Here is a 25,776-nt window from a genome sequence, read left to right as displayed (position 1 = left end):
ATGAACAACCTTATTCATCGGTACAGTCAAAACATGAGTGCAGCACCGTCTACTAATGGTGGGGGGAGAATCATTGTTGATATGATTGTGGATATATTATTGTTCCTTTCTATTGTCCAAATTTAAACTGTAATTAAAAACTAACAGAAATATCATTGCATTAAACAACAGCTTCATATGTCATATGTGAATTTGGATGCATCTTGTTTTGTATTATATATTATTATCAAAAACAGAATGGAAAATTCTCATTAATATAGTGATATTGATTTCAACCATATCACCCAGCCCTACATGTGTTTACTTATTGAACATCATTATGACTTTATTTTGGCTTCCCAGAACTGGTTATTTAATGGTTAAATAACCTTGTTTATCTCTAGAAAAGAACAGGGCTGTGCTGTGTTTAGTCCCACTATCTGAAACTGGACTTCAAAGTCACAGAAACCTGGTAGAGCATTCAGAGAAGCATCAAACCGTGTGTGTGTGTGTGTGTGTGTGTGTCTGTCACTTGTGACTCTGGCTGACACCCCTTTTATACAGCCACTGGATGCTAAGACACGATCCAGTTACATAGTGAATATATGAATTACATTTGCCTGTTTGGTCTCCATACAGAGCATATAGTGTAAAACTGATCTAAAAATCTGCAAAACTGGATTAAAATGTTGAATGCTGTAATTGTTGATGTGGATAATCACTGCCGGGTGATTAATAATGAAAAGTGGAAAAGTGATTGATGGAGAGGCTATTGTAGACAAACAGTGGTGGCATTTGAAGTCTTTATTTTGTACTTAGGACTAATGGAAGCGGGTCTTAGGATCAGAGAGTGATCCTTCAAGCATTGCGTTCATTTGTCATTTTTAGTGCAGCGGCTCAGCAATCACTCGGACAGTTTTCAGGGTCAGAATATGTCTGGAATCATCAATTTCGATTACAGCGCATGCTGTTGAATATCTTGGCAAACTTAGCATGAAATTCTATTTGAAGTGAAAAAGAAAAGATGAAGTGGAAAAAAAAACTGATGGTTGACTTGTGTTATTTATGAAAGTGCTTCATTGTTAATTCACATAATTCATTTTTAATTACCCTAATCAAGTCAAGTTCAAGTCTGCTATGCTTTGTCAAAATATTCAGAAGTAAAACAGAAAAACAGCATGAAACAAAGAGAGTCCGTTTATTATTGGTTGATGTGATGATATTTAAATATTTATGGATATGAGAAACGCAGGACAACAGCTTTTAATAAATTGGGTCTTATTTTACACCAGACAACCAATGAACAAGTACAGTTCTATCATTTCCTTTCATGTTGATCCTGTTATTGTTCTCAAACCAATAAAGTTATATTTGTCTATACACAAAAGATTGACCAACAGTTCTCAGATATACTATTTGGACCCTGGTAACTATCTCCAAAACAACCATTTTACTTTGATAACAATGTATGTTTTAATTGAAGACCATTATATTTTTATACAGCAGGTCTCATAATCTCATTTCCTTTTTTAAAATAAATCCATGACAATTATTTCATACTTGGTTCTAATAACAGCATGAATAATTAGGAGTTAAGAGTGTGTGATCAGATGTGATGGCAGAGGTCCAGCTGTTTCTGTGCACCTGAGTCATAATGAACTGCACATCACACCGAACTGCTCCGTGTGATGTCAGTCCCACTTTGAAAGACTCACATTTATATGAACAAAATCTGCTTTTTAAAAAGGTCAAAATTGCACTTAGCTGCTGAACAAGTGACACATTGCTACTTAGCTATGCAGATCAGCTGACAGTGTTTTTTTAGTTGTGCTCCTTAAGTATCATTTTTTAAACTGTGAAGAAAAGAATTGCCTCTCTTTTGTAAAAGAAAAAAAGTGAAGAATCAATTAAGTAGTTTGAAAACTTCTTAATCATAGAGTCAGTACATGAGAATGTGTCCACCTCCAAATTGTGTCTGATGTCCAAAGATTCAAACTGACAACCTTGTAGAGAAATATCAGCGTGTCTGAGTTCAAGTCCGCTGCCACCTCCATGTGCTACAGCCTTACATCTTTACATATCATCTCCTGTAACTCATTTGTCCCTCATGTAGCATCTTTGTCACACGGTCATGTGATGCTGAAAAAAACTAAGTGTATTTGGAGACTAACATGTCAAAACTAATGATGTGTAAAATATATATTGTCATATTCATGCTATGTTGATGTAAAGGGATGAAGTGCATTGGGAAAATGTGACAAACCTCAAATTTCTCATTTGAAATTCAAACTTTTTTAACATCTCTGGAGGACAATGTGGAAGTAAACATGTTGCAAGAAGTCCATTTAATTCATCTTTATTTAATATGTGCATCCTTGGACTTGCAGGTTAGTGAACTGGAAACTCTACCCTGCCTGTGAATGGGTTAGGGTTAGGGTTAGGGGCTCAATCTTAGGTTAACCTGCTTCCCTCCAAATGCATGCTGGGCTCCAGTGTCCCACATCATCCCTGCAGATAAGCGGATATGGAACATAGATGGATGGACATTTATTTATTAGCAAGACTGTTATTGTAAATCTTTTAATAAGGAAGGTCAGTTTATTACCATGGCCCTTTTCTAGCTTTGTGAGTATGGAAACAGTCCAGCAGCCACTGGTTATGTGCAAGCGTTGCTACATGTCCTGCCAATCACTGCACTGGCACCTCCACTAGCGACTCATAGCTCAGGGAGGTGATCCTTGATGGTGTGAACTCAGAAGTAGCTTCGTGGGTGTTTTGGCCATAGTCTGGCACACACTAGGCAGCCTGATGCCTTTGCACTGATTTCTATTTAAGCCCTATTTGCTCAGCTGTCCCAGGGAGCGGCAGCCTGTGAACCCTCAGGGACAGTTTTTTGCCATCTATCCCCATTATAAGGCATTACGCTCCTCCGTCTTTTGCAGAGTGTCACTTGATTTTTGTGAAAGCTCTGCCATGGCACATCCTATCCATAATGAAATATATTTGGTTGTGCTGAGCTGAAATTAGGTTTCCAGGAAATCAGTGGAGTGATCATTTCCCTGTATGTAAATCTAATAGTGGACAGTTCGAGCTTGTGTGTTTGATGAAACAAATTATTTAATTAGAGCTTGGTTATTAAATTGGGGGCTGCGTATGAAGATAAACAATGTTGCATCAGCCATGAGTTATAAAAGTTGTCTGGTCTAGATAACATTTTAACATCTATTCAGCACAGTGTACATCTTTCCATCATTCACATTACTGTCATTAAAATAATCTCTACTGTTTGTTTTAAAGGATGGGTTCACAATTTTTCTATCTATCTATCTATCTATCTATCTATCTATCTATCTATCTATCTATCTATCACAACAGTCAGGTGCCCAAATTAACATTAACACAAGTTTTGTAGTCTTTAATCATTCCTCCTGTTCATACTGGACATTAAAAGATCCCTTTCAATGTAAGTGATGGGGGCCAAAGTCCACAGTGTGTCCACACAGTCATTTTGTGCAAAAATGCATTTATAAAAGTTTATCTGAAGCTTATATAAGGCTTCAGCAGTCTGAGTTAGTCATATCAAGTGGATATCTGCCACACTTACAGTCTTTGTGTTTCCTTGGACAGTGTTTACCTGTAGAGCTGCGGTGGAAGTATAGTAACAAAAAGAGGGAATTCTGCACTAAAAAGACTAACATTGAAAGATAACTACTTGATTTGACTAATTTGGACAGCTGAAGCTTCAGATTAGCTTCAGATAAAATTTTAAACACTTTTTTCCACAGAAGGAGGCTTGTGGATTTTGGCCCCCATCACTCACATTGTAAGTGCTTATGAATGGATCTTCTAATGGCCAGTATGAAGAAGAGGAATGATTATGGCGAGAAAAACCTATTTTAATGTTCATTTCAGCACCTGACTGTTGTTTTAGGACAGACTTAAAAAACAGTGAACCCGTCCCTTAAGCTGCTGCCTCGGATAGCATACAGTAAACAAAATATACATTAAACAGCTTGAACTCAACATGCATCCATTCAATCCAGTTAATCAATACTGAATGTACAGTACTGATATGAAACACAGATCGTTTAACGATCTGGAAAAGTTCAGATATATGTTGGTTCTATATCAATGAGAGTGCTGTGAAGGTGCTGAAATTATTCAAACTCTGCCACTTTATTAAAAAAAAAAACAATTTTATAGTTTTATGGGAAACTTCTTCCACAATTATCACCCTAAGGAAGTTATTCAGGATAGAAATGTATTCATAACTAGTCTGAGTTAATGGTACAGAATCAACAAAATCTAAACAAGGTGATAAATATATTTTTTAAATCCAATAATTAATGTTGCTATTTCTCTCACAGATGTCAAATGCAGCGAGTATAAGATCAGTGAGCAGCTTGTGACACCAAGGACATTGAGGCCTATCAAAACAAGCCCATTACCTCCTCATAATTGTCTCACCAATTCTGGTTGTCTCGTGGAACTACAAAGCTAATCTCACCTTTGTGACACCTGACTATGCTAAAGCAAACTCCAAGAAATATTAGCCTTGGTTCTGATTCATAGCAGAAGCCTGACATGCCCTCTCCAGTAGTTAAATGCTGCAGGTGCAGAAATACAGCCACGGGGTGGCTTTCAGCAAATCGCCTGAAACCTCTTTTGTTGACTTGAGGGATTTAAAGCGTCACCAAAGCTTAAATCCATATAGACTTGTCTGTCACAGTGGTATGAGAGACATTCCTGACAGGCAAACACTTCTGCACAGATCACCAGTTAAGCACTGCAGTCCGAGCAATCTGCGGGTGAAAATCTGTGCAAATGGAATGAGCTGATTCACTTTAAAGTGACAAAATAAGTAGTAATTAGGGAGCTTTTGGTCAAATACATTATTTATTTGAACAAAATTAGCATCCTAATCTGTAGTCTAACTGTTGAGTCCATCTGCCACTTAATGTATTTTTAATCATACAGTGTCACAGGTTTAATTATTTGATGATTCTCTGGTTATTTTTGCTGAAAATTGGCTACCTAATGTTAACCTAAATATTTACAATACATAACATTTACAAAACTGAGGAATTGAGGCAAATGATTAAAGATTTTGGCTCTGACCTGTGTAAATCCACATGCTTCACTTGCTTGATTGTTTGTAGAAAACAATCCTGATGAAAATGACCCCTTAACTTTGACTGCCTTTGGCACTGTAAACATTAGATGACAGTGTATGCACACAAGAGACAATTAAAAACGGATGACTTTTCTGCAGCCGCCAAAGCCTCTGATAAGTTCAGTGGCCTGAATTGCACTTTTGTTATGGAGGCAATAAGGTAACCAGGGAATCAAAGTAACTGATTAGAGATGCCAAGCTGTGTTTCAGGGTTATAATCATGTTCACATTAGAATAATTGCAATTAAATAAGATAGCCATGAGCACAAAAGGACATTGCTTCACAAAGCGAAGGCATGCATGATCGTGAATATGCCTTTAAACCCTCTAAGACTTGGAGAGTTAGATCACGTCTAGGGCTTAGACATTTTTATTAGGCTGGCGATGACTTGATGTCACATTTTTCAAGTCTTTATAAACCACTCTGGGAACATGAGTGGGTAGTAAATATATCCTCAGGAGACAAGACTTGCTGTAGAGGGCAGTTATTTGTACTGGAACATAAATTTTTCTCAGCAGCAGGCTGTAACTATGGACATGATTGGTGTTAGCCATCATCAAGAAAAAAAAAAAAAACTCTTGTCTTTGTCACGACCCTGCCACCATCATAAACAAACAAACACCATCGCAGTACAAGCCAACAGTTTGGGACAGTGATGTATGAGCAGCTGCGTGCACAGTAAATTCTTCAAATTATTCTTTAACACCACATCGGGGTGCAGTTTTCAGTGACATATTATGTGAGCTGCCGTTCATTATAAGAAGCAATCCCTGTAAACCTTATGAAAACCAATAAACAGTGGCAGGAAATGTCACGCTGATAGAAAAACCTCCTCACAAGCAGCTTCAGTTGATATGGCAGCAATAAAATTGAAGACCCACCGTAGCATTTATAGGTATTAGCCCTAGCTTATCCTGAGTATTAGCACTATTGGAAGTCAGTTATTGGCTTTAATATCTGGAGTGTTTGGGATCCTATAAGGCACTGAGTCTCAGCACCAGAGTGAAAAGTTCACAGTGTGTGTGCAAGATCCTGCAGTTTGTCCATAAATATGTCTGAATAATTCACTCTTCCTTTGAAAGTTTCAGTGTGAATCTGAGACCAGATCATTTTCACATCAAAACAATTATTCGATTATCAAAATAGATAGCAATTAATTTTCAGTTGATTGACTAATCGATTATTCGACTAATTTTTGCAGCTCTACATCTTTCTGTCTTTAAGTTTAATAAGTGCTTCACAAGGGTTGAGCTGCCCTTTAAAATCTGACCGTTGTTGGTCCTCTTCTCTCGTGCAGTAGTCAGGGAAAAAGTTTCAGTACAGCAAAGGAGGACTCGCACACACACAGAGAATAAAAACAAAAAAGAAGGAATTCAGACTGACTGTAGGTCTGGATTTCAAATATTTCTATTATTTACACTGCAGGGTTGTAAAGACAACCTGCAGACCTACACTTGTCCTCTGAGTCCTTCTTTGCTAAACAGAACTAAAACAGAACTCCATCTAAGCACTTAAATCACTGCAAAGCAATGAGTAAATGTCAAAAACTGATTATAGCAACGACCAGAAAGGTGTAAATGAATTTATGAATAAGCTACATAATCCAGACAATAAATAAAAGGTAGTTGTGTATATGTGTTGTCCAGGTGCTGAGTCCAAAGATGAAAACTTTGAAAGTCTCTTTAAAAAGACAAAAAAAAGGCTTTGTTATTATTTCATATTTATATTTTGTCATAATAAAGAAGTATGTTATGAAGTGACTCTTTATCAGGTAGAGGAGGAACACTGTATGTCCTCCATGTAATGAATGTAACTAAGACATCATTTTTGGAGCATCTGACTGTGTTGTGATCAGTAAGAAAGAGATTCATTATCTTCCAATTCTTGCACTTGCACCTCCAGCCACCAAAATTTAAAAATTAGATGCACCCTGAATTTGCCCTGGCTCCCACTTTTAGTTATTTACAGGCTAGTGTGTAATCTTCGAGCAGCAGTGACAGCTGATCGCTGACTTAGAGGCTAGTATTAATCTCTGCTTAGAAGCCTGAACTTTAGCCCCTGTTGAGGATCTCCTTTATCATGATTTATTCACACAAACTCTCTGAATCCCAGTCAGGAAGCTGTAGCTTTCCACTCATTACTTGTCACTGCTCACTGTTGCCAGAAGTGTGCCGGATATTTTCCTCTCAAGTGTTCACGGAGTGTTTGTGCTCTTCACTGACTGTGATCAATTTTCCATCTGCAGAGAGGGATCCCAGCAATTGTTTGTTGCCTCTCTCTGAAGCCAAGAGTGAATCGTGCGAGAGGTGTGAGGCTAGAGGTCTGCCAGGAGCACCGGGAAACGCATCAAAACCCACACTGCATTATCACAGCCAGCTGATACTGTAGCATATGGCAAACATGGCGGAAGCATTTTTATTCCACTTTTTTTTTTAACCTGTCTACACCTGTGTTTTATGTAGCTGGGTATTTCTTACCTTCTGGCTCTGTAACAGATCTTGTAGGGAAGTCTCCTCTTCTGTTATATAATGCAGGACTTAAATGTCACCAGTTTAACACTACGAAATGGATCAACAGAGAGGTGCCCTGATTTTGAGCAGTAGGTATTCCCTCATGAAATCCATCTTTTACTCTGAACTCTGAAGAATGGGGCTAGAGTACAGTCCTCTTATCAAAAAAAGTGCTTTATATTCACACAAAAAAGACAAAAAATGGTGGTCAAGATCATCTTTTAATATTGAGGCCTGCTAAGAGAGGAAAACATGTTTTTTTTGTTGTTTTTTTTTAAAAATCACATCTGCAATGCATCCTGCAACCATTTATAGTATTTAATCTCTTAAGAGGTTTAGTAACAAACTCCATTCCCATGTGAGGAAGCAATGACACATGAAACTCAGTATAGATTATTTCATTACTGTCCTGTGAACACTGCAGGAGATGGTACAATATAGCAGATTTGCATTAAAAATGTAATTTTACTCATCATTAGTCAGAGCCACTGTGCCTCCATTTTTTGAGAAGTAATTTTTTCCAACACAAATAAATATGCTGGTTAGAGTTTGTTAATACTGTCTCAGTCTGTTTTTTAGTTTTAAGAGGGAGAGACAGATACTGAAATTAAAAATATGCCAAGGATAGAGGTGATTAACAGTGCAAGTGTCATCCTGGTGTTATAGATAACCTTAAAGGGGACACCTCATGCTTTTTTTGGATTTTCTGTCATTTATATTCTGTTATGATGTTGAATGTCCATGTTAAACATGGTCAAAGATCCAAAACTTGAGGTGAACGTATGTAAAAATGCTCCCTGAAAGTCAAAAGCCAGGGCTTTGGCCTGCTATAAATGCTTTGTTTGCAAAGTTACTTCTACTTCATCATCAAACTGATGTCAGCTTGTTTGCACATCCCCACAAATGGCCGTCCATTCCATAGTATGTTGTTACTTAAGTTGTTTCACAGGTTGTTTGTGTTCGTCACTCGCATTTTTCGGATCAGATTTGGGCTTCAACATGTACAGATGTATTTGAGAAGTTGACATTTTGAGTAAAGAACAAGAAAAGGAAATGAAATCCAACTACTACTGTTACTGAAACTAACCAATAAGAACAGAGTAGGCTCATCAGGGGGGGCATCTTATAAAGTCAGGAGCTAAAACGGCCTGTTTCAGATAGAGGCTGAACAGAGGGGCTGCATAAAAGACCAGTATAAGATCAATAAGGAGCTTTTTAAACTTTAAATCATGCAAAGATATTCCAATACAGCCCTTTAACCTATTTATGTAACGCGCTGGATGTCCTGCATCCTATGTAACTGCTTGATGGGGTATCGCCAGTCATCAGGTTTTGTCTCAAACGATCCCACATGATTAACAGGTTGAAAGCAGGGTCTTTAATGGTGAGTGGATACCAGAGCCTTATCAAAACCACGTCAAGAGCAGAGCTGTGACCTTGTCCAGATCGTGTTAGACTCTATAGTACATTTTTGCTGAGACTGTGCAGAACCCACTAGCTTATGTAGAGTGTACAAAAGCTGGAAAAATGTTCTCGGTCATCTATTGGGAGTCATCAATGACAGGCCTGAACTGTGCTAAATTAACCAGTACATGTGACAAAAGTGGGAAAATACAGTACTATTAACTAACCGGTTGTCAATTATAAGAAAATTCCCTCTCAGACAGCATATTTTCCAAACATCCTTTTAACATTTTTTGAAAACCCCTCAGACAATCCAGGATTTTCCAGCTTTAGTTTAGTAGCTGAAGGACTTATCATTGTTATTTCTTACTGTGTATAGACAGAGGCAAGGAAAACAGCTCCTCAGACACAAAGCAGAATGCAGCAGCTGGTCAATGAGACAATTTGTTGAGTCAGATGAAACCTGTGCTGACTCTTTCAAGCAACCACACTTTTTACTCTTATTTTGTTTTTACAGAAATTGAAAAAACATTTTGAAGTAATGATGCTTTTTCTGAAATAGATAGAACTTACTACTTATTGCATCTGTCTCCAGACCTAGAGAACAACAGACTATTGCCAAAGCTAATGAATCATCTACATTTAATTTTCCTCTGAAATTCATAAAGCTTTTCCACTCCTCCCATAAGGATACTTATGTAAAAAACAGACTTCCCAGTAAATGTATTAGTTTAGAGAAGGACTGTCAAAGTTAATGTGATAATAACAAGTTAACGCCACTAATTATTTTGACGGCATTAACACAGGTTCTGTTATGATGACCCCTTTCCTCGCCTGAAGTTTAGCCTTCTAGCATTAAGTCGGATGGCAACTAGCAAGGAACAATGGATAGAGAAAATGGTATTTTGAATGGCAAGTTCAGCTTCAAAGCCCTGTAAGATGGGTCTATTGACAAGAACAAATTTATTGGTAGTTACTGTCTATGTTAACTGAGTTACCTCCGGAGTACTTTCATTCATTCATACGTCCATTTGCTAGCGAAGCACACAGCTAATGCTAATGCAGAAAGCCTCATTAGCCCCGAACCATCCTGCTTGCAGCAAAACATGCTTGATAGGGAAATAGATAAGGAAATAGATGGACAATTCTACAAGCAGCAAGTTTTCAACAGCAATAGATAAATGGGTGGCTACAGCTTGCAGGCCAGTTAATAGTGTGGAGGACGAGGGTCTGTGTGAAATAATTCAGATCACATCCAATGACTGCACTTATGAAATGCCATGGAGAGCCACCACCAAAGTAATTTTCTTTCTTAAACTCCCTTTCCACTGTTTATTCTGTGTTATCCTGTTTTTATCCCATAGCACGAGCAGATGTTTTTGTGAGCCTCTATTTTTCCCCATGTGAGGTTGGACACAGTTACATTGTGTGATTTGCTTTAGAAGTGAGGGATCCAGGGAGTGATCTTTAGTACTAAAGTAATGGAACATTTAGCTGTGCCCATCTGTTGCCTGTTGGGCTTGAGTTTGCCATAAGTTATGATTTGAGAATATTTTTAAAAAGCTAAATGCTGTACCTGTGAGGGTTTCTGACAATCTTTATCTTTGGACAATCTTTTTCAATGTTTCGTGTTGTTAATTATTTCCAACAATAAATGCATACATTAGCATAAAGCAAGCATATCTTGTCCACTCCCATGTTGATAAGAGTATTAACACTTGAAAAATATCCCTTTATGGTAAATTTTGAACAGATAAAAAATGTGCAATTAATTTGTGATTAACTATAAACAGTCATACAATTAATCTTGATTAAATATTTTAATCGATTGACAGCCATAGTTTAAAGTGATAAACACACAGTGGAGGCTGGGATTGTGAATGGATTTTCTGAGCCTTGAGCTAAACAGCAACATTTATGTCCTCTAACACTAACCAGCACCTATTGATTGGATTAAACTGTTTGCATAATGCTGCAGTCAATCTCATCTACTGTGGATAATTTGCTTTTTTGATTTTATCTTCCAGAACAACCCCACAGTGACCGAATCTTTAGTCAGATGCTGCTGTAACAGGGAAGTTAACAGTTTAATCAAAATATGTTACACTGCTTTTATTGAGCTCATACACTGAAATTGGATGTTTTGACTACAGAAGTGAAGACAGTGCAAAAACAAATGAATTAATAATTCTTATTCATATCTTGTATATTGTTGAGTATTTTCCCAGCATAAAAGCCTCCATTCTCCTTATTTTCAGCATTTGTAAAGCTAAGTTCATGCACATAATTTTCATATTGTCCAGGCTCAGTTGCATTTGTGTTACAACAGGGTAGTGAAAAAAACAGTTACTCAATAGCTGTCCAGTGTACAGTGTGTTGCCAGTCATATCTATAATAACTCCTGGAAAAAATAAGCACCAGTTTAGCAAAAATTGACACAAAACAACACAGCAGGTCGGCCAAGACTGTAAGCCAATACAAACTGACTGCGTGCCTGGTGGAAGAGATCCTCGACACTGTTGGCTCTCACAATACCTGCACATACGGCACATTCAGCGCTCATCTGCCATTCAGGAAAAAAACAAAAACAAAAAACAAATGTTCAGAGCTTGTTTAGAGGTTTTCTGAATCATCTTTAGTCATGTGAGTATGACTTTGCTACTAGCAGGGTCTTAGCGAGGGATGTTGTTCATTTATACTGAGTGAGACTAAGCTAGCGAGTGGGTGCAGGTGGCTTTTGGGACTTTATTAGAAGCATTAGGCTTTCAAGGGAACTCTCCCTGAAGGCCAGGCGCATGCATTTTGTGACATGATCAGTTGAGGAAATCAGTGGAAGAAATGCTTAATTTCTGGCAAATGTGAAAACCCCTAATGAGATCCAGCTGAGAGGCTTCCAGTTCGTTTCATGTTCTGTCTGTACAGGCAGCTTCACCGAGTCTACAAAATGTAGAAACTGAGTATGATGAACAGCAGTTTTGTCTCTCTCTGTCTGGTCAGCAAATTTAATTGCATGGGGATGAGGCTCTTTTCTGAGATGAAATGTGCTGTCTCCTGTGACAAGGGTAATTTCACGACATCTGTGTGTCTTAAAATGATTAATAGCGTATGATACAGTCTATTTTCTGGCTGTGGGCAAACATGTGAAGTGAATGAATGTCTGAGGGATGTCTGGTTTCTGTAGTCCAGCCTCTGCCACAAAGTCGAGGTGAAGAGGATGACAATAAGCAGGCAAAATCAATTTGACCCCTTATGTAATCAATTTTGACTGTTATATAATGTGGCCTTGGCAATTATCAGACAAGCTCCACACAGCTTTTCCTCCTTTAAGAGGCTGTGGGTGGTGGATAAAGGGGCAGGACCGTGTGTGTGTGTGTGTGTGTGTGTGTGTGTGGTCAGAGGGCAAGTTTTGGTATAGTGGAGGTCACAATAGATAGACTGAATACAAGCTTATACTGTGACCATATTACTACAGCTTGTCTCCATAATACAATCAACTGTTTAAGAAAATAACAATGTACCCCGACCACCAGTATTAGGTTCACTGACTCAAGAAGTGAAGCTTATTATTATTTTATTTTCATTTGTTTATCAATCCTGGGGAGCAGCAGTTGGTAAATGGGTGATAATTTGGATAAAACAGCTTCCTTTATGACTGTTTGTCACAAGGAGATGCACATCAACTATAATGTTGATGTCTAATATTTACCAAAAATTTTTTTTACAAGGAGCTGTGTGTATATCAAAGATAGAACTTTTGTCTGTATTATTACTTACAGTTATGCATTGATATATTTGTACATGTATATACATGTTGGAACAGCTGTTACTATTTCTATGACATATTACAAAGCATTAATACTCAAAGCATGACAACCAAATATTAGAATTTCAATCCACAGATTATATCAGATTTTGTTCATAAGTGTGTAACAGTACGCTTCAAGAAAATTCACAGAACGTAAAGTTAAAGCTCCTCATGGCAAGATTTTTTGGTACAAAAATACTTGGCCTAAAGCCCAAAGTGTAGCTGTGCCAGAAAAAAAGAGTTCTTTTGTCACTACCCTATCAAAAAAGAAACCTAAGTGTCAGGTACAGTATATTTACTGCTGAGTGATGTCCTATGCATACAGGAAGTGATGATTAGAAACGTAAGACCAAAATACAAATTACATCGTGAGCGCCACTAAGAGAAAGATGGACTTTACACAAATTAGCTCTTTTTCCTCTCATCACTCTGGCATAAAGAGTGGTATAAAGCATCCCAGATCAGCCAGGTTTGTTGGTCCTGAACTTTTCAATTACATCTTGGAGTTGCCAAAATTCATTATTGCCTAATGTGGATTTACATTCACCACAAACAGACTTGTGTTTCTCAGCTGCCCAGCAGATATGCACCTTCACCTGCTACATACATAATTCTTATTAAATTGTAGGGTATGATGATCTCTGTGTGATATTCTGTCATCATAGTGTGGATAAGTACTACTGTGGATGACCATGCTCATCACTGTCTCCAGTCAACCCTCTACATTGTGCAGTGACCCTCTTTTCATTGCCATAGTCTTGTGGATGTCGATGTTTTGTTACCGTAGACAGCCCCCACATAGTATTTCCATCATCATAAAGGTAAAGTCTTTTCTGTAAGATGCCCTGGACAGGGGCGAAAGCACTGAGTTGTCCAACTGTCCTGACACAAGTCATTGTTGATTTCACTGTTGTAGGGGAAAGACTCTAGGGCTGCAGATAAGACTGTTGCCATGGTCCTGAAGGAGATACCAAGTAAGGCGTCATCAGAAGGGAAGCCCCTCCTCACGGTGACTACCAAGGTGGGCAGAACCATTTCAGAAACCCCCCCTCCCCCTTTCGCCCTCCCTCCCCTGCCTCTAAGTGGTACATCCTCCTGTGTTGGTCATACTGAAATAAGAGCAAAGCTTTGAGTGTCCTGTAACTGACCTCCACTGTCTACTAACTCTTTACTTTAAGACTGTTGTATCTAACAAAGAGGCAACACTGATATCATTTCCAGCTGCTCTATGGGGTATAAAACCCTTCAACTGCATTTACACAAACAGTGAAAAATGATCTATAGAAGCATTACGCACGTCAGGCAGCATCTCGTCTCTTGCCGAGTAAATTATGGGACTGAAACTGCTGCAGTTATTCATGTTAGGTTTTATCTTTTCAAATTAGCCTCTGAGAGATATATAGTGCTCTTCCAGTTAACATTTATTGTGCATTTAGCATGTACCAGGGGGGAGGGATTAACCAGCAGGACAACACAAATTTACTCACCCATTCCTAATCAAGTCAGAAAACTTTCCTCATGAACTTTTTACACCTCATAAGCAGCTAATCCCACAAACTGAGTCTGAATGCATTTTCCAAGATGCTATGCCACGCAGCATGGCATTGGGCTATTGATTGAGCTCTCTGTGTACAAAATACTGCAGCAAATTACTGTACCCGCTGCTGAGCTTTTCATTTCTTTTTTGCCTTTTTAAGTGTTTGCTGGATGGAAACGGCACTCCAGATGCCAATATGAGTTTTCTTGCTCTGTGCTTGATTGCTTTTGTACAGTACGTGTGTGTGTGCGCGCGCTGCCGTGTGTCCTCTTGTATATCTGTTCGTGTTTTAATAACCTGTAGCATGCTTTATACTTGTTTGATTTCCTAATGCAATGTGTCGTTTGATAAGCTGTCACACAACCGAGATAATGCTTCAGCTCAAGTGGATTTAATTTCAGTATGGTTCAGCATTTTGCTGACAGTCGGGAGCCACAGTTCACGCTAACAAGATATGATTTGTGCATCTTAAAATATAGTTCTTTTTGTTCTAGCGTGTAAATCATGATTACTCATAATTTAAATGACTGTTTAAAAGGGTGAGGGAAAGTTCTTCAGCTATTTCAGTGAAGAACAATTTCCTTCCTACAGTCACTTTAGTCATTTATTCCCCATTTCTCATGTGTCAGGGGAGCTGCTTTTTGCACTTAAACATGAAGGTCTGTTCTTCTGTGTGTTGCATCTACACCATTAAGGAGAAGTCAGGTCAATAATAACCTGTTTATAACATTTTACCTGCAAAAACTAATATCTTCACCCTTTAAACATAAATACATACATGTAGAAATGTGTCCAGTTTACTACTCACATCATTTGTGACAGTAAGATAGTAATTGAAAGATTATCCAGTTTATTAAGGTTTTGCATGAACGGCTCTTACTGTCAACGAGGCATTTTCCTGTAATATTTTTCTGTATGTTTCCAGTAACAAACAGTTGTTTGTTTGAGATAAACACACAAAGACCTGAGCACCAGCAGTGATTATTGCTGAACAAACAAAGAAAAAAACTGACACTTCATTTGAAAAAGAGATGAACTGCTGAAAAACAGTGGAGACATTGTCTTATTAGCCACATGAGTAACAGACATTATGCAGAAATAGTTCCACCAAAAGCTGGTTTTATAACACACGTTTGACATTTATTATTTTGGAGATTAATATGAATTGAATTCCTGACATTATGAATATCTTACATAGCTGCATTTACTTATATCACAATTTTCAATAAGTCTATGAACAGCTAACAAAGAATAAAACCAACAAGTCAGCCAACAGCCCGGTATCTTTAACTGGTTATGAAGTAAAATAAATAAAAAATAATGGTTACAGTTATCAAGATCTGATCTGATTTATCTTGATGTAGATTTTAGGTCACATCAGCCAGCCCTTACCATGAAAATCAGGTGTTTTCCTTGCACATACTCAGCACAGCCAATTTAAAAACTTTGTATTATATGTTAACATGTTAGGTTATGTTCCAGAAACAAAGAGAAACTTGTTTTATAACTGATGCATTTTCACTATATGAAATAAGTTTCCTAAGGGTTTTATTAGACTGTGAAGTGACCAATCAGAACTGCTGTACAAAACAACACAGCAGTTAACTGAGCATGCCACCAAAAACTAACATTTTTAAAATGATCTGTGTTCAGTATGCGCACACACACACACACACACACACTCATACATCTGCTGATCCTCTGATATGCAGGCACACACAACTGTTGCAAGTCAGCATTGTTTTGTTAAGAGCAGTTGGTGAATATTTTTTACTTGAACCAAGTACATGAAGAAAAAGATCAGATGAGGTTGATAGTATTTCTTCTTACTGAAGGTTTGTTATGTAAATATTTTTTTTATTTGATCCCTCTAGATTTGCAGGTCCACATCTCACCTCTCACTTTGTATCAGTTTGTTTAGGAAAATTCAGACAAAATCGAAATAACTGTGGTGCCAAACTGGCCACTTGATGTTACTTCCATGTGGCCAGACACTTATGATTGCTGTGTTCTCCAGTGGCTGAGGCTGCAGTTTCAGAGGCATCGTGTCCCAGCTTGATGTCACTTAGCAAGTGGCAGAGGCTAAGTGACAGGCTGTGGCTCCTCACGCCACATGTCAAGTCAAGTCAAGTCAAGTCTATTTTGTGTAGCCCAATATCACATAGAACATCTCACTGGGTTTTCACTGAGTCAGGGGTCTCAGCCCAACTTCTCTGACAAGACAGGAAAAACCTCCATGAAAGCCTTAGCATGTACAAGGAAGAAGCAGCAAGAAACAAGACATCATCTACAGCAACAAGGTCAAACCAACATTTACTATTTTAGCAAATCTCCCAGGTACTTAGTGCCACTGAGGAAGACTTCTAGTGGTTAAGATAAAATAGTTTGCGAATATAACCCTTAATTTACAGCTCAAATATTCCAAATTCAAAAAAGATTAAATATGTTGCAAACTGCAAAACACAACACTTAACTTACTTACACTTAAATTACTGTAGGTGAAATTGATTTGCTGCTAAAAGGACAGGTCTGATGATATTCTATATTTTCCACAAATCCCAATAAAAAACCAAAACCAACAATGACTTGATTCAACCAGCCATAAACCTCAATTGTTGTCCTAAAGATATTAAAATCAATGAGTCACACCTAAAAAAGTGCCAATATGTGTATTAATCTGTTTAATCCTTTTTGAGTAACATTAGCTAAAACTACAGTGCCATCAGAAAGTCCCACAAGGTACCCAAAGTTGGCACCGAGTGATCTGAATGAGTGATGTGAATCGGTTTTCAGTTGTACCAACGTAATATAGTCGGTACCCTTAAAAGTACCAATTTTGGTATTCAATCCTATTTTAAATGAAAATAAGGTTTTGTTAAGTGAAGGAAAACATACACATGTATGTGAATGACATGCACAAATAACTAAATGCACATTTGTACATTTCTGTGCACAAATTCACACTCTCAATCTCAAAGTTTTGTTATTTTCTTGAAATTTGTTGACAACAAGAAAAATATAAAACAATGTGAGCTTCCTTTTACAAAGTGAAAAACACAATATTAGACCATATCTTGGCTACTTTCCACTATTTTCTTTCCAAATGTGCAGCCGAAGGACAAATTATACAAAGCCATCATGATGAGTCATAAAATACTCAACTAACCGAACTCCAGTATTCAGGCCTGCGGGAGTAGATGGAACAGTTCACTGCCACCCACAATAACAGCTTTGGAGCAGCTATAATGAGTAAACAACCTGCTGACAGACAGAGATTTATAAAAATCACAGAAAATCAACAAAATTTACCATTAAAAAATGCAAATTCTGAGGAGTGAAATGTGATATAACTCCTGATCACGACATACTACACGTGAACTTCACATATATTGTAAGATCTCGGCTGTAATTCTTTTTTCGAGACAACCATCCCTCACATAGCCTCCAGGTTTTATCTAACAACTGTTGAAAGTTCTCTGCTTTGATATTTTTTTTACCCACGTTTCCCTCTATGTAGTGTTTTCAACCCTCTCCACCTCCTCCTCCCTCCTGTCCTCACCTCAACCTCCCCGCCTTCAAGGCTCTGACAAGTTTAACTGGTACGCAGCTCCCTTGACAGCAACATCTGAGAGTTCTCTTGGAGTCAAGCCCAAGAGGCACAATTAGCTGAAGTTTTCCATTACATAATTTTCTAGATTACTCCTTAAAGCCCTTGTAAACAAAATGCCAAAGTGCTTTGCATAGGAGAGGAGCAAAAAGGTATAACAGGAGGGGAGCGAAGGAGGTAAAAAAGGCACCAAGGGAAAATGGTAACCTCCTTGTAGTGAGAATAATGGGCAAACAGCTCAGATAGCTGCTCTCCCAGGTTAAGAGTGCACCTATAATTGGCATTCGCGTGCTATCTGCTACCAAAGTGCCTGACACCGTCTCCCCAGATGAATGCGGTAGATCTTCTGTCCCCATTTGCTGGATGATTAGAAGAGGAAAATGCAGAGGTCTCATCGTTTCACAATCATTATTTAAAATTGGCCCCCATGGCAATCATGGAAGTGCTTTGAAGAACATCTACAATGATCATTTAGTGTTCGGTGCAGTGTCCTCCATCAGGAGACCACCAGCAGTGATGTAGAGTCACAACCTTGATTGCCACACTTGTGACTCAACTCTCAGGCGCATCTGCTCAAAAGTGACGGTGAAATGTCAGCTTTAAAGAAGCTCAAAATACACTGACAGTGTTGTCATTATGAAATATGACCAACAGTGATTGCAAATCTCTCTGTCAGTCAGTTTTTCAGAAAAAGTTTTAAAATACTGCTGCAGCCAGGAGATAGGATTTTGGAGTAGCTCAACTAATTAAAACAAATATATAAGTTATGATTTAGTTAGAAAAACACATGTTCACGTGTTTGTGTTTAAGAGGAAAATAAACACACAAATAGGAATATTAATTGGCATGAGGATGATCTTTAGTATATCTATAGTCACAATTACTGATTGGTCTATTACATAAGACACATCTCCCACCAACCTGAACATAAGCATTGGCACATGAGCAGAGAAAACGATAGCTAAAAGTATTGGATAAATGGTTGAAACATCCTGCTTCTGCCACTCCAGTGATGAGAACGCAAACTCGAACAAACCCACTGAAAAAAATGTAAAAAAAAGAGACCAAACCTAAACATCCACATTTCAACCAAATCAAGCCGATATCTTCCAACAGAACAGTCTTTTAAGTCCCTCTTTGTGTTTCCCTGTTGAGCTGCTGTGGAAGGATAATAACAAAAAGAGGGACTTTGGTACTAACAAGACTGTAATGTTGGAAGATATGGTCATGATTTGACTAATTTGGACAGTATTAGCTTCAGATAAATTTAAATTCATTTTTGCACAGAAGGAGGACTAGATTTTGTCCCCCATCACTTACACTGGCAGCGCACTTGGATGAGACCTTTTAATGACCAGTATGAACAAGAATGATTACATACTTGAAAAATTGTGGCCCTATCCTTAAAGTATAATTTAGTGAGTTAAACATCCAGTTTAAAATCGATTTAAATTACTACATTTGGAGGATGATGGTGGTTTGAAGTAAGGGGTACTTGAGCTCATCTGATAGGGCTGTGGGGGTACATTTTTAAAAAAGGCTGGGAATCACTGCTTTACAGCATATGTGCCACTACAAGACATGAGGATTTATAATCCTAAGAGAAGCATAATTTTGACTGTAAATCGTTTGGTAAAGCTGGTTGCAGTTTATCACAAAATTGTTCTTGTTTCACAACTAAACACCATTTTCTGAGAATATGCAAACGCTGCCAACTTTCAGCAGAATATGACTCAGCAGGGCTCTGACTGTAGTGATGATCCTGTCAACATCTCTCATTATTCTCTAAAAATCCTCAAGACTATTTAATGAATTAAAGGTATTACTTGAAGATTATGGTATGCTATAAATGTCCGGCATGCAGCTCTTTTGACAGCACTGACCTTCAGTCAATCAGTCACAGCATCGAAAAGCATGACTCTGCAGGGAGGGCTTCAGCCAGCCAGAAAAAAATATTTTTATTGCCCAATACAAAAAAAAAGAGAGAGAGAGAGAGGGAATCCAAGGTCATTTATAGCTGGGGGGATTTTCACACAGAATGCAGGGGATGTACTGTAACAGTGCACCTCTGTTTAATGCAGACAGTCAGTCTCAGACGTCCCCGCATCACAAAAATTGTTATTCACCGACAGATGTTTCTCTGGTTATCATCCACTCAGCCACTGCCAGCATGTGCATTTATGAATATCATTTACATTGTAAAGAGATTTTCCTCTCCAGTCCCCAGGTCCTATGTCTCAACTGAGTTTTTTTAAGTGTACACTATATTTATACAGTTTGGCTGGCATTTGTGTTGAATGGATAAAGCTGGTTTAATACAGGAAAAAAACAGGAAAATGTCTTGCACACAGAAACCTAAAACACAACAAAGAAGAAGTAAATCTTATGCTTTTATAATTATCTATGATATACAATAACAATAATTGTCATATAAATGTGACCTCTCTGTAGAGTAAAATTCACATTAACAGCAATGCACATACTTCAGCCAGTGCCTGAGGCAGAGCCCAAAGCGTCAAGAGCTGATTTAATGTAAGTGACCATTAAAAAGTGAAACAGAGATAAAAATTGATGTAAAACTTTAAGAATCCCGCTAAGATAGATTGCTTTACCAGCAATTACTGATCTCTAATGGATGCTTGTAAGGACACTTGATACAAGCGGATGATACATAAGTAGATACATTACTGATACATCCACAGGCATTAATAAACCTCAACAACCTAATCACTTATAAGTCCTTCTAAGACCATATCGGATACAAGGAGCTATTTAGTGTAATTTGTCTAAATGGTGGCAATTAACTTTTATTTTTAAACCATCATTAATCTACTGAATGTTTTTTCGATTAACTGATTAATTATTTAGCATATAAAGTGTCAGAAAATGCATTTTGCAAGAGCCTAATGTGACCTCTTTAATTAGCTCATTCTGTCTGACAAACAGACCAAAACCTAAATGAAAGAGAAAAAACAGCAAATCGTCACATTTGAGAAACTGGAACCAGATAATGTTTGACATTTTTGTTTGTTAACTGACAAATAATTAATAATCAAACTTGTTGCCAATTCATTTTCTCTCAATCAGCCTATAGATCAATCTAATTGTTTCAACTCTATTTGTCTAAAAGCACAAATATCAGAAGCCCAGCAACACCTACTAAGTTCAAACCAAAACTAGATGCTTTTTTTTTTGTAAACAGAAGCAAATCATCTGAAAAATATACATGGTACCCTTTACATAACACAGTGAGCCATACCACTGCACCACATCCTACAATCACACACAGGCAAAAAAGGGAAAAGTGTTTTGATGTGGTAAATAATGACAGCAGGGTGGGTGAATGCTGCTGTTTTTCTTTTTCTTTGGATGGCAGAGCTTCTCCTCTCTCACTGCCAGGACTATCAGTTTAATAATTTACACTTGCAGTATGCTCCATGTGTTATATGAATCATGGAGTCTGGCTTGAGTGTGGGTAAAAGTAATCTAATTAAAGCAGAAGCTATATGAAAGGATTATTTTCTTCCATTAAAAGGTCAATGGGTTGAGAGGTTATTATTCAGGTTTTATGAAGTTTTAAATCCTTTCACAACATTAACAACTGTAACTGAGTCAACAGTGGCTCCACCAGTCAGACTCTATTACACTTTTTTCCCAACAAGCAAAAACTATAAACCATCCAATAAATCCCACCTTTAAAAACACAAACCTACCCCTACAGTATGTATTCTGATCCTATAATTTGTTGTTGTAGTCATGAATCATCAGTCATCGAGGGGAAATGCATGAACTGGCAACAGCAGAGGGTGAAATCAGATTACCTCACACTGTGAGACTTCCCATGAACCACAAGCTTTATTCTGACACCAGAACAGCACAAATTCTAATTACCTGTGCTGGGTCAGCGTTCTCGCTGCGCAGCACGAACTCTCGCTCAACAAACTAATGACCCTTCCTCGGATATTCTTTACATACTTTTTCAAAGGTTCTCTGTCTGCTGCAAAAGTGAAGTTTGTGGTTCTTTCTTTGGTGCAGCACGGATTAAATCTTCCAAACTAGCTGTCATCATCTTTCACAGCTCATTTCACTTGTCCTTTTGTTTGACTATATTATTAACTACTGAGTGAAGAAACCTTTTTGTTGTTCAGATACACACAAAGCAAAGATGCAACTCATAATATCCACCTCAACATGAATTACAATTAGTTTTTTCTTTTATTGTTTTGTTTGGGGCAAAAGGAACGGTTACTATTTCAATACTAATATATATTGAGTTTTCTGTCCAAGAACTGTCTTTTCTCTTCAAAAATTTGGACAGATTTTTGCAATTATTAGTATTATGTTTAGACATACAGCATTGGGGTGTGTGGGACAGCAAACAATACAGGAAAAAAGCCAATACCAACAACACACAAGGGTTAGAAGGCTACTATAATGTCACAGTATAATTCAGGATAGATATAATATACTATACTTATACTATACGTTGTAATTGTACAGGCACAAACAGTGCAGACAAGCTATGAAAACCCCATTCAGCAGCTTTCATACCAAGCATATGGCAGGTAGTGTGCAGTCCCTTCCATGCTTGCTAATTAAACTTTTAGCATCTTCATTAAAATTCTGCTTGCAAATGCAGCCTGGAGAGCAACAATAGCAAATGTCATGTTTCCTTGCTGCCAGCATTATATGCACACAACTTAAGCTGACAACAGTGGTGGCTTACCCTTTCTATGGGACAAAACCGGTTTTCACCTCCAAATTATGAAGCATTGGTTGGCAAACCGGGGGCCAGCTGCACCTGGACTATCATGGCTTCAGGGTACCGATAATGAACTGGATGTAACCTATTCTGCAGCTGCACTGGCAAGCCTACAAATTGGTGCATCACAAGCAAGGTGATTAGCATTTTCATGGTTTGGAAGGTGAGATAAGCAATAATGGTTAAGCAATTATTGTTTGGAACACATCCATCAGGTTTCTCTCAGCCAAGCTCATCTGGATCTCAGTGGTGACTGGTGACAGTACTGTTGTAACCCAGTCGTCTTTCTGTAGAAGTCCGATTTCTTAAACATGAAAGACCCAGTTTCCTTAATTGTATACACTAGATTTCTAACAGAGGGTTTTATATGAGTACAAGACAATGACTACAGACAGTGAAAGTATTGCTGTAATAGAAATGCAGATGGATGAAAGGTAGCCATGTTTCCTTGTAGTGTTGAAATACTTAAAGGCCCTACATGTCTGTGGTCCACCCACACAGGTGTTTTCACTTATTATGCCTGATTAGACCACTTCTGAAGGAGCCATCACACAGGATTTCACTCCTCATTCATTTCTATGAGGAAAAGGACGAGATATATTTGTTCAATCTGACTGAGGGTTGACACACAAAATCGCAATATTACAATATCCAACCAGTTTAACCAGTTTAGTATTTTCAAGAAATACTGACTGTTATATCCATGAGAGGGAAGCTCACTGCTTGGCTGTAGTGAGCTCACGTAATGGACCCTTTTCACAGTAAACATTTCAACTTGTCAAAGCAGGAAAAGCGAAGGTGTAATTAATAACATTAACAATGGCCCCATTCCAATAATAGTCTCAGTTAGCCATGTCAGTGAGTGAGAGCCCTGGCTCACCTAAATGCAATGTAGCCATTGTTAATGTTATTAATTACACTTGTACTTTTCCTGCTTTGACAAGTCAAATTGTCTGCCATGAAAATGGTCTATTCCAGCAGTCTGATCAGGGGTCTAGTCAGCCACAATAGTAGAAAACACCTGTGCGGATGTGCAAGGTCTTCACATTCAGTGCCCGACTAAAACTAATGCTGTGTTCATGTCATGTGGCTTTTGTGGTAAAGATGGAAAAGATTCCCATGTTTACGTCTTGCAAGTGTTAATGTCATCAGACAATTCAAGATGGTTGTATGATTATAGGGTTGGCAGAGTGATGGTTAAAAATGCTTCACACTGACAACATAACATTATATCCATTAAGTTTGTGTTCAGTCACCATGAACAATGGACTTTTGGCTGATGTGAGGTGTCCCTATTTGCTACATTTTCAAGTACTTACTTATTACTAAGCACTAAGTCGGATACGTCTAAGTTGGAAGTCTCCAGTATGACATGAATGCAGCATAAAACTAAAGCTGTGTCTGAAATCATTCCCTCACTCACTCAGTCACTACCCCCTATGTAATGGATACTCAATAGTTTACTCACTAGTGAGCAGTAAAGTGAGATTTTGGACACATGTGAAACATTGTCATTCTGCATCACCACTGACAGATAGTAGAGTCACACAACTGTACTGTAATTTTCACATCCACTGAATGTGACCCATTGCATTGTGGGATTGTTAGCAGAAAGTAGTGTATGTGCCATGAGCACTATGTTTTTCATTCAGTTGTGGAGTTTTTGAGGGTGCTATATATGTAATAAATAGAGAGTGACTTCTGACACAAAATAAAATTAATGAGTCTTTATAAGTTGGTTACCATTAACCACAGTGAAATTCAAACATGTAGGAAAAACTGTGTACTCTCACCATAGAGCTTGTCCTCTCAGTGCACCATCAGTTCAAATGCTTTGATAAAACAGAAAAAAAATACTCTTCAGGCTGCAGCATCATCCACACTACATCTTAGATCTGCCAGTTTTGGTTCAAAAGTATGGTAGGTAGGTGGTTGGGGAGTCACATCTAATTGCAGACCAACTGCATGTAAAAGCATGTTTTATGGTGACCAGATCATTACTGTGCATGTACATTCTCCAATTTCTTGCCTCAAATTATTTTTTTAATTTCAATAATAGTGTGTGCATGTAAACATAGCAATGTTACAGCATGGTGTGATGAGGATGATTCTCCATCAACCAATGTCCGAACATCAGCTGTGTTTTGGTGTCTGACAGAAATCAAACATACTAATGCACCAATACACCCATATAGGAATCTGATAGTAAACAATAATTCAAGACATATAATACATGATTTAATGTGGCTAAGAGTCTGTGAGATATTTTGGTAAAATAATGTTCAAACTGTAAGTTTCTGTATGCTCTTCCAGTACAAACTCTTACAACAGCTGTATCATTTCTAACATCTATGTAAATCAACACACATTTGAATCACTTCAGTATCTGTGTCAAGCTGTAGCCTACTACTGTGAGTAAATAATGTGCTGCAAAGGATCACAAGTGTGTTTTTTAACCCAAAAAGACACAAAGAAAGTGTTGAAAGTGACACACTCTTTTATGACAGGGGGATTTGTCAGTATCAGGACATTGGTGTCATCTCAATTATGACCAAAGGTCTGAACTTTATTTAATACAGTATCAGGGATTCTTGTAGACATTATGATGATAGTGTCATGGAGATGATATGCTGGGTGAGAGCCTGAATGCCTTGTCTGCTTGTCCTTGCAGCTGGTGAGTGAGCAACAAGAGAGCCGCCCGCTTCTAAGCCCTTCCATTGACGATTTCCTCTGCGAGACCAAGTGTGATGGGGTTTCCCGCCCAGTGACTTCCAACACAGCTGGTACAGTACTGATTTTTTTCAGTCTGCAAATAAAAGTTCGCCTCTGACTGTTGATTACATCAATAGTTGATAAATTCATTTTTCATTTGCCTTTTAAGATGCATTTTAACCTTTAACAGCAGTGCTCTGTGTCAAGAGAATAATATGAATTATATATGCACAATTACACTCCAGTACATACAGGAAAAGCTCTTTGATACCATGCTGAGGCTATT

General features: G+C 38.0%; 1 protein-coding gene across 3 annotated transcripts in view; it reads left to right on the top strand.

Moving 5' to 3' along the window:
- Positions 1 to 25,776, top strand: part of pex5la (peroxisomal biogenesis factor 5-like a) — a 99,424-nt gene that overhangs the window by 30,942 nt on the left and 42,706 nt on the right. For all 3 annotated transcript variants that reach the window (XM_067596875.1, XM_067596874.1, XM_067596876.1), the window contains exons 2-3: positions 13,789 to 13,893; positions 25,450 to 25,561. In XM_067596875.1, coding sequence (XP_067452976.1) covers positions 13,789 to 13,893; positions 25,450 to 25,561 — 217 coding nt within the window. The remainder of the gene's footprint in view (positions 1 to 13,788; positions 13,894 to 25,449; positions 25,562 to 25,776) is intronic.

Source organism: Thunnus thynnus, chromosome 8, assembly GCF_963924715.1.
Source record: "Thunnus thynnus chromosome 8, fThuThy2.1, whole genome shotgun sequence".
Lineage (NCBI taxonomy): Eukaryota > Metazoa > Chordata > Actinopteri > Scombriformes > Scombridae > Thunnus > Thunnus thynnus.
This window is presented reverse-complemented; position numbering and strand designations above follow the sequence as displayed.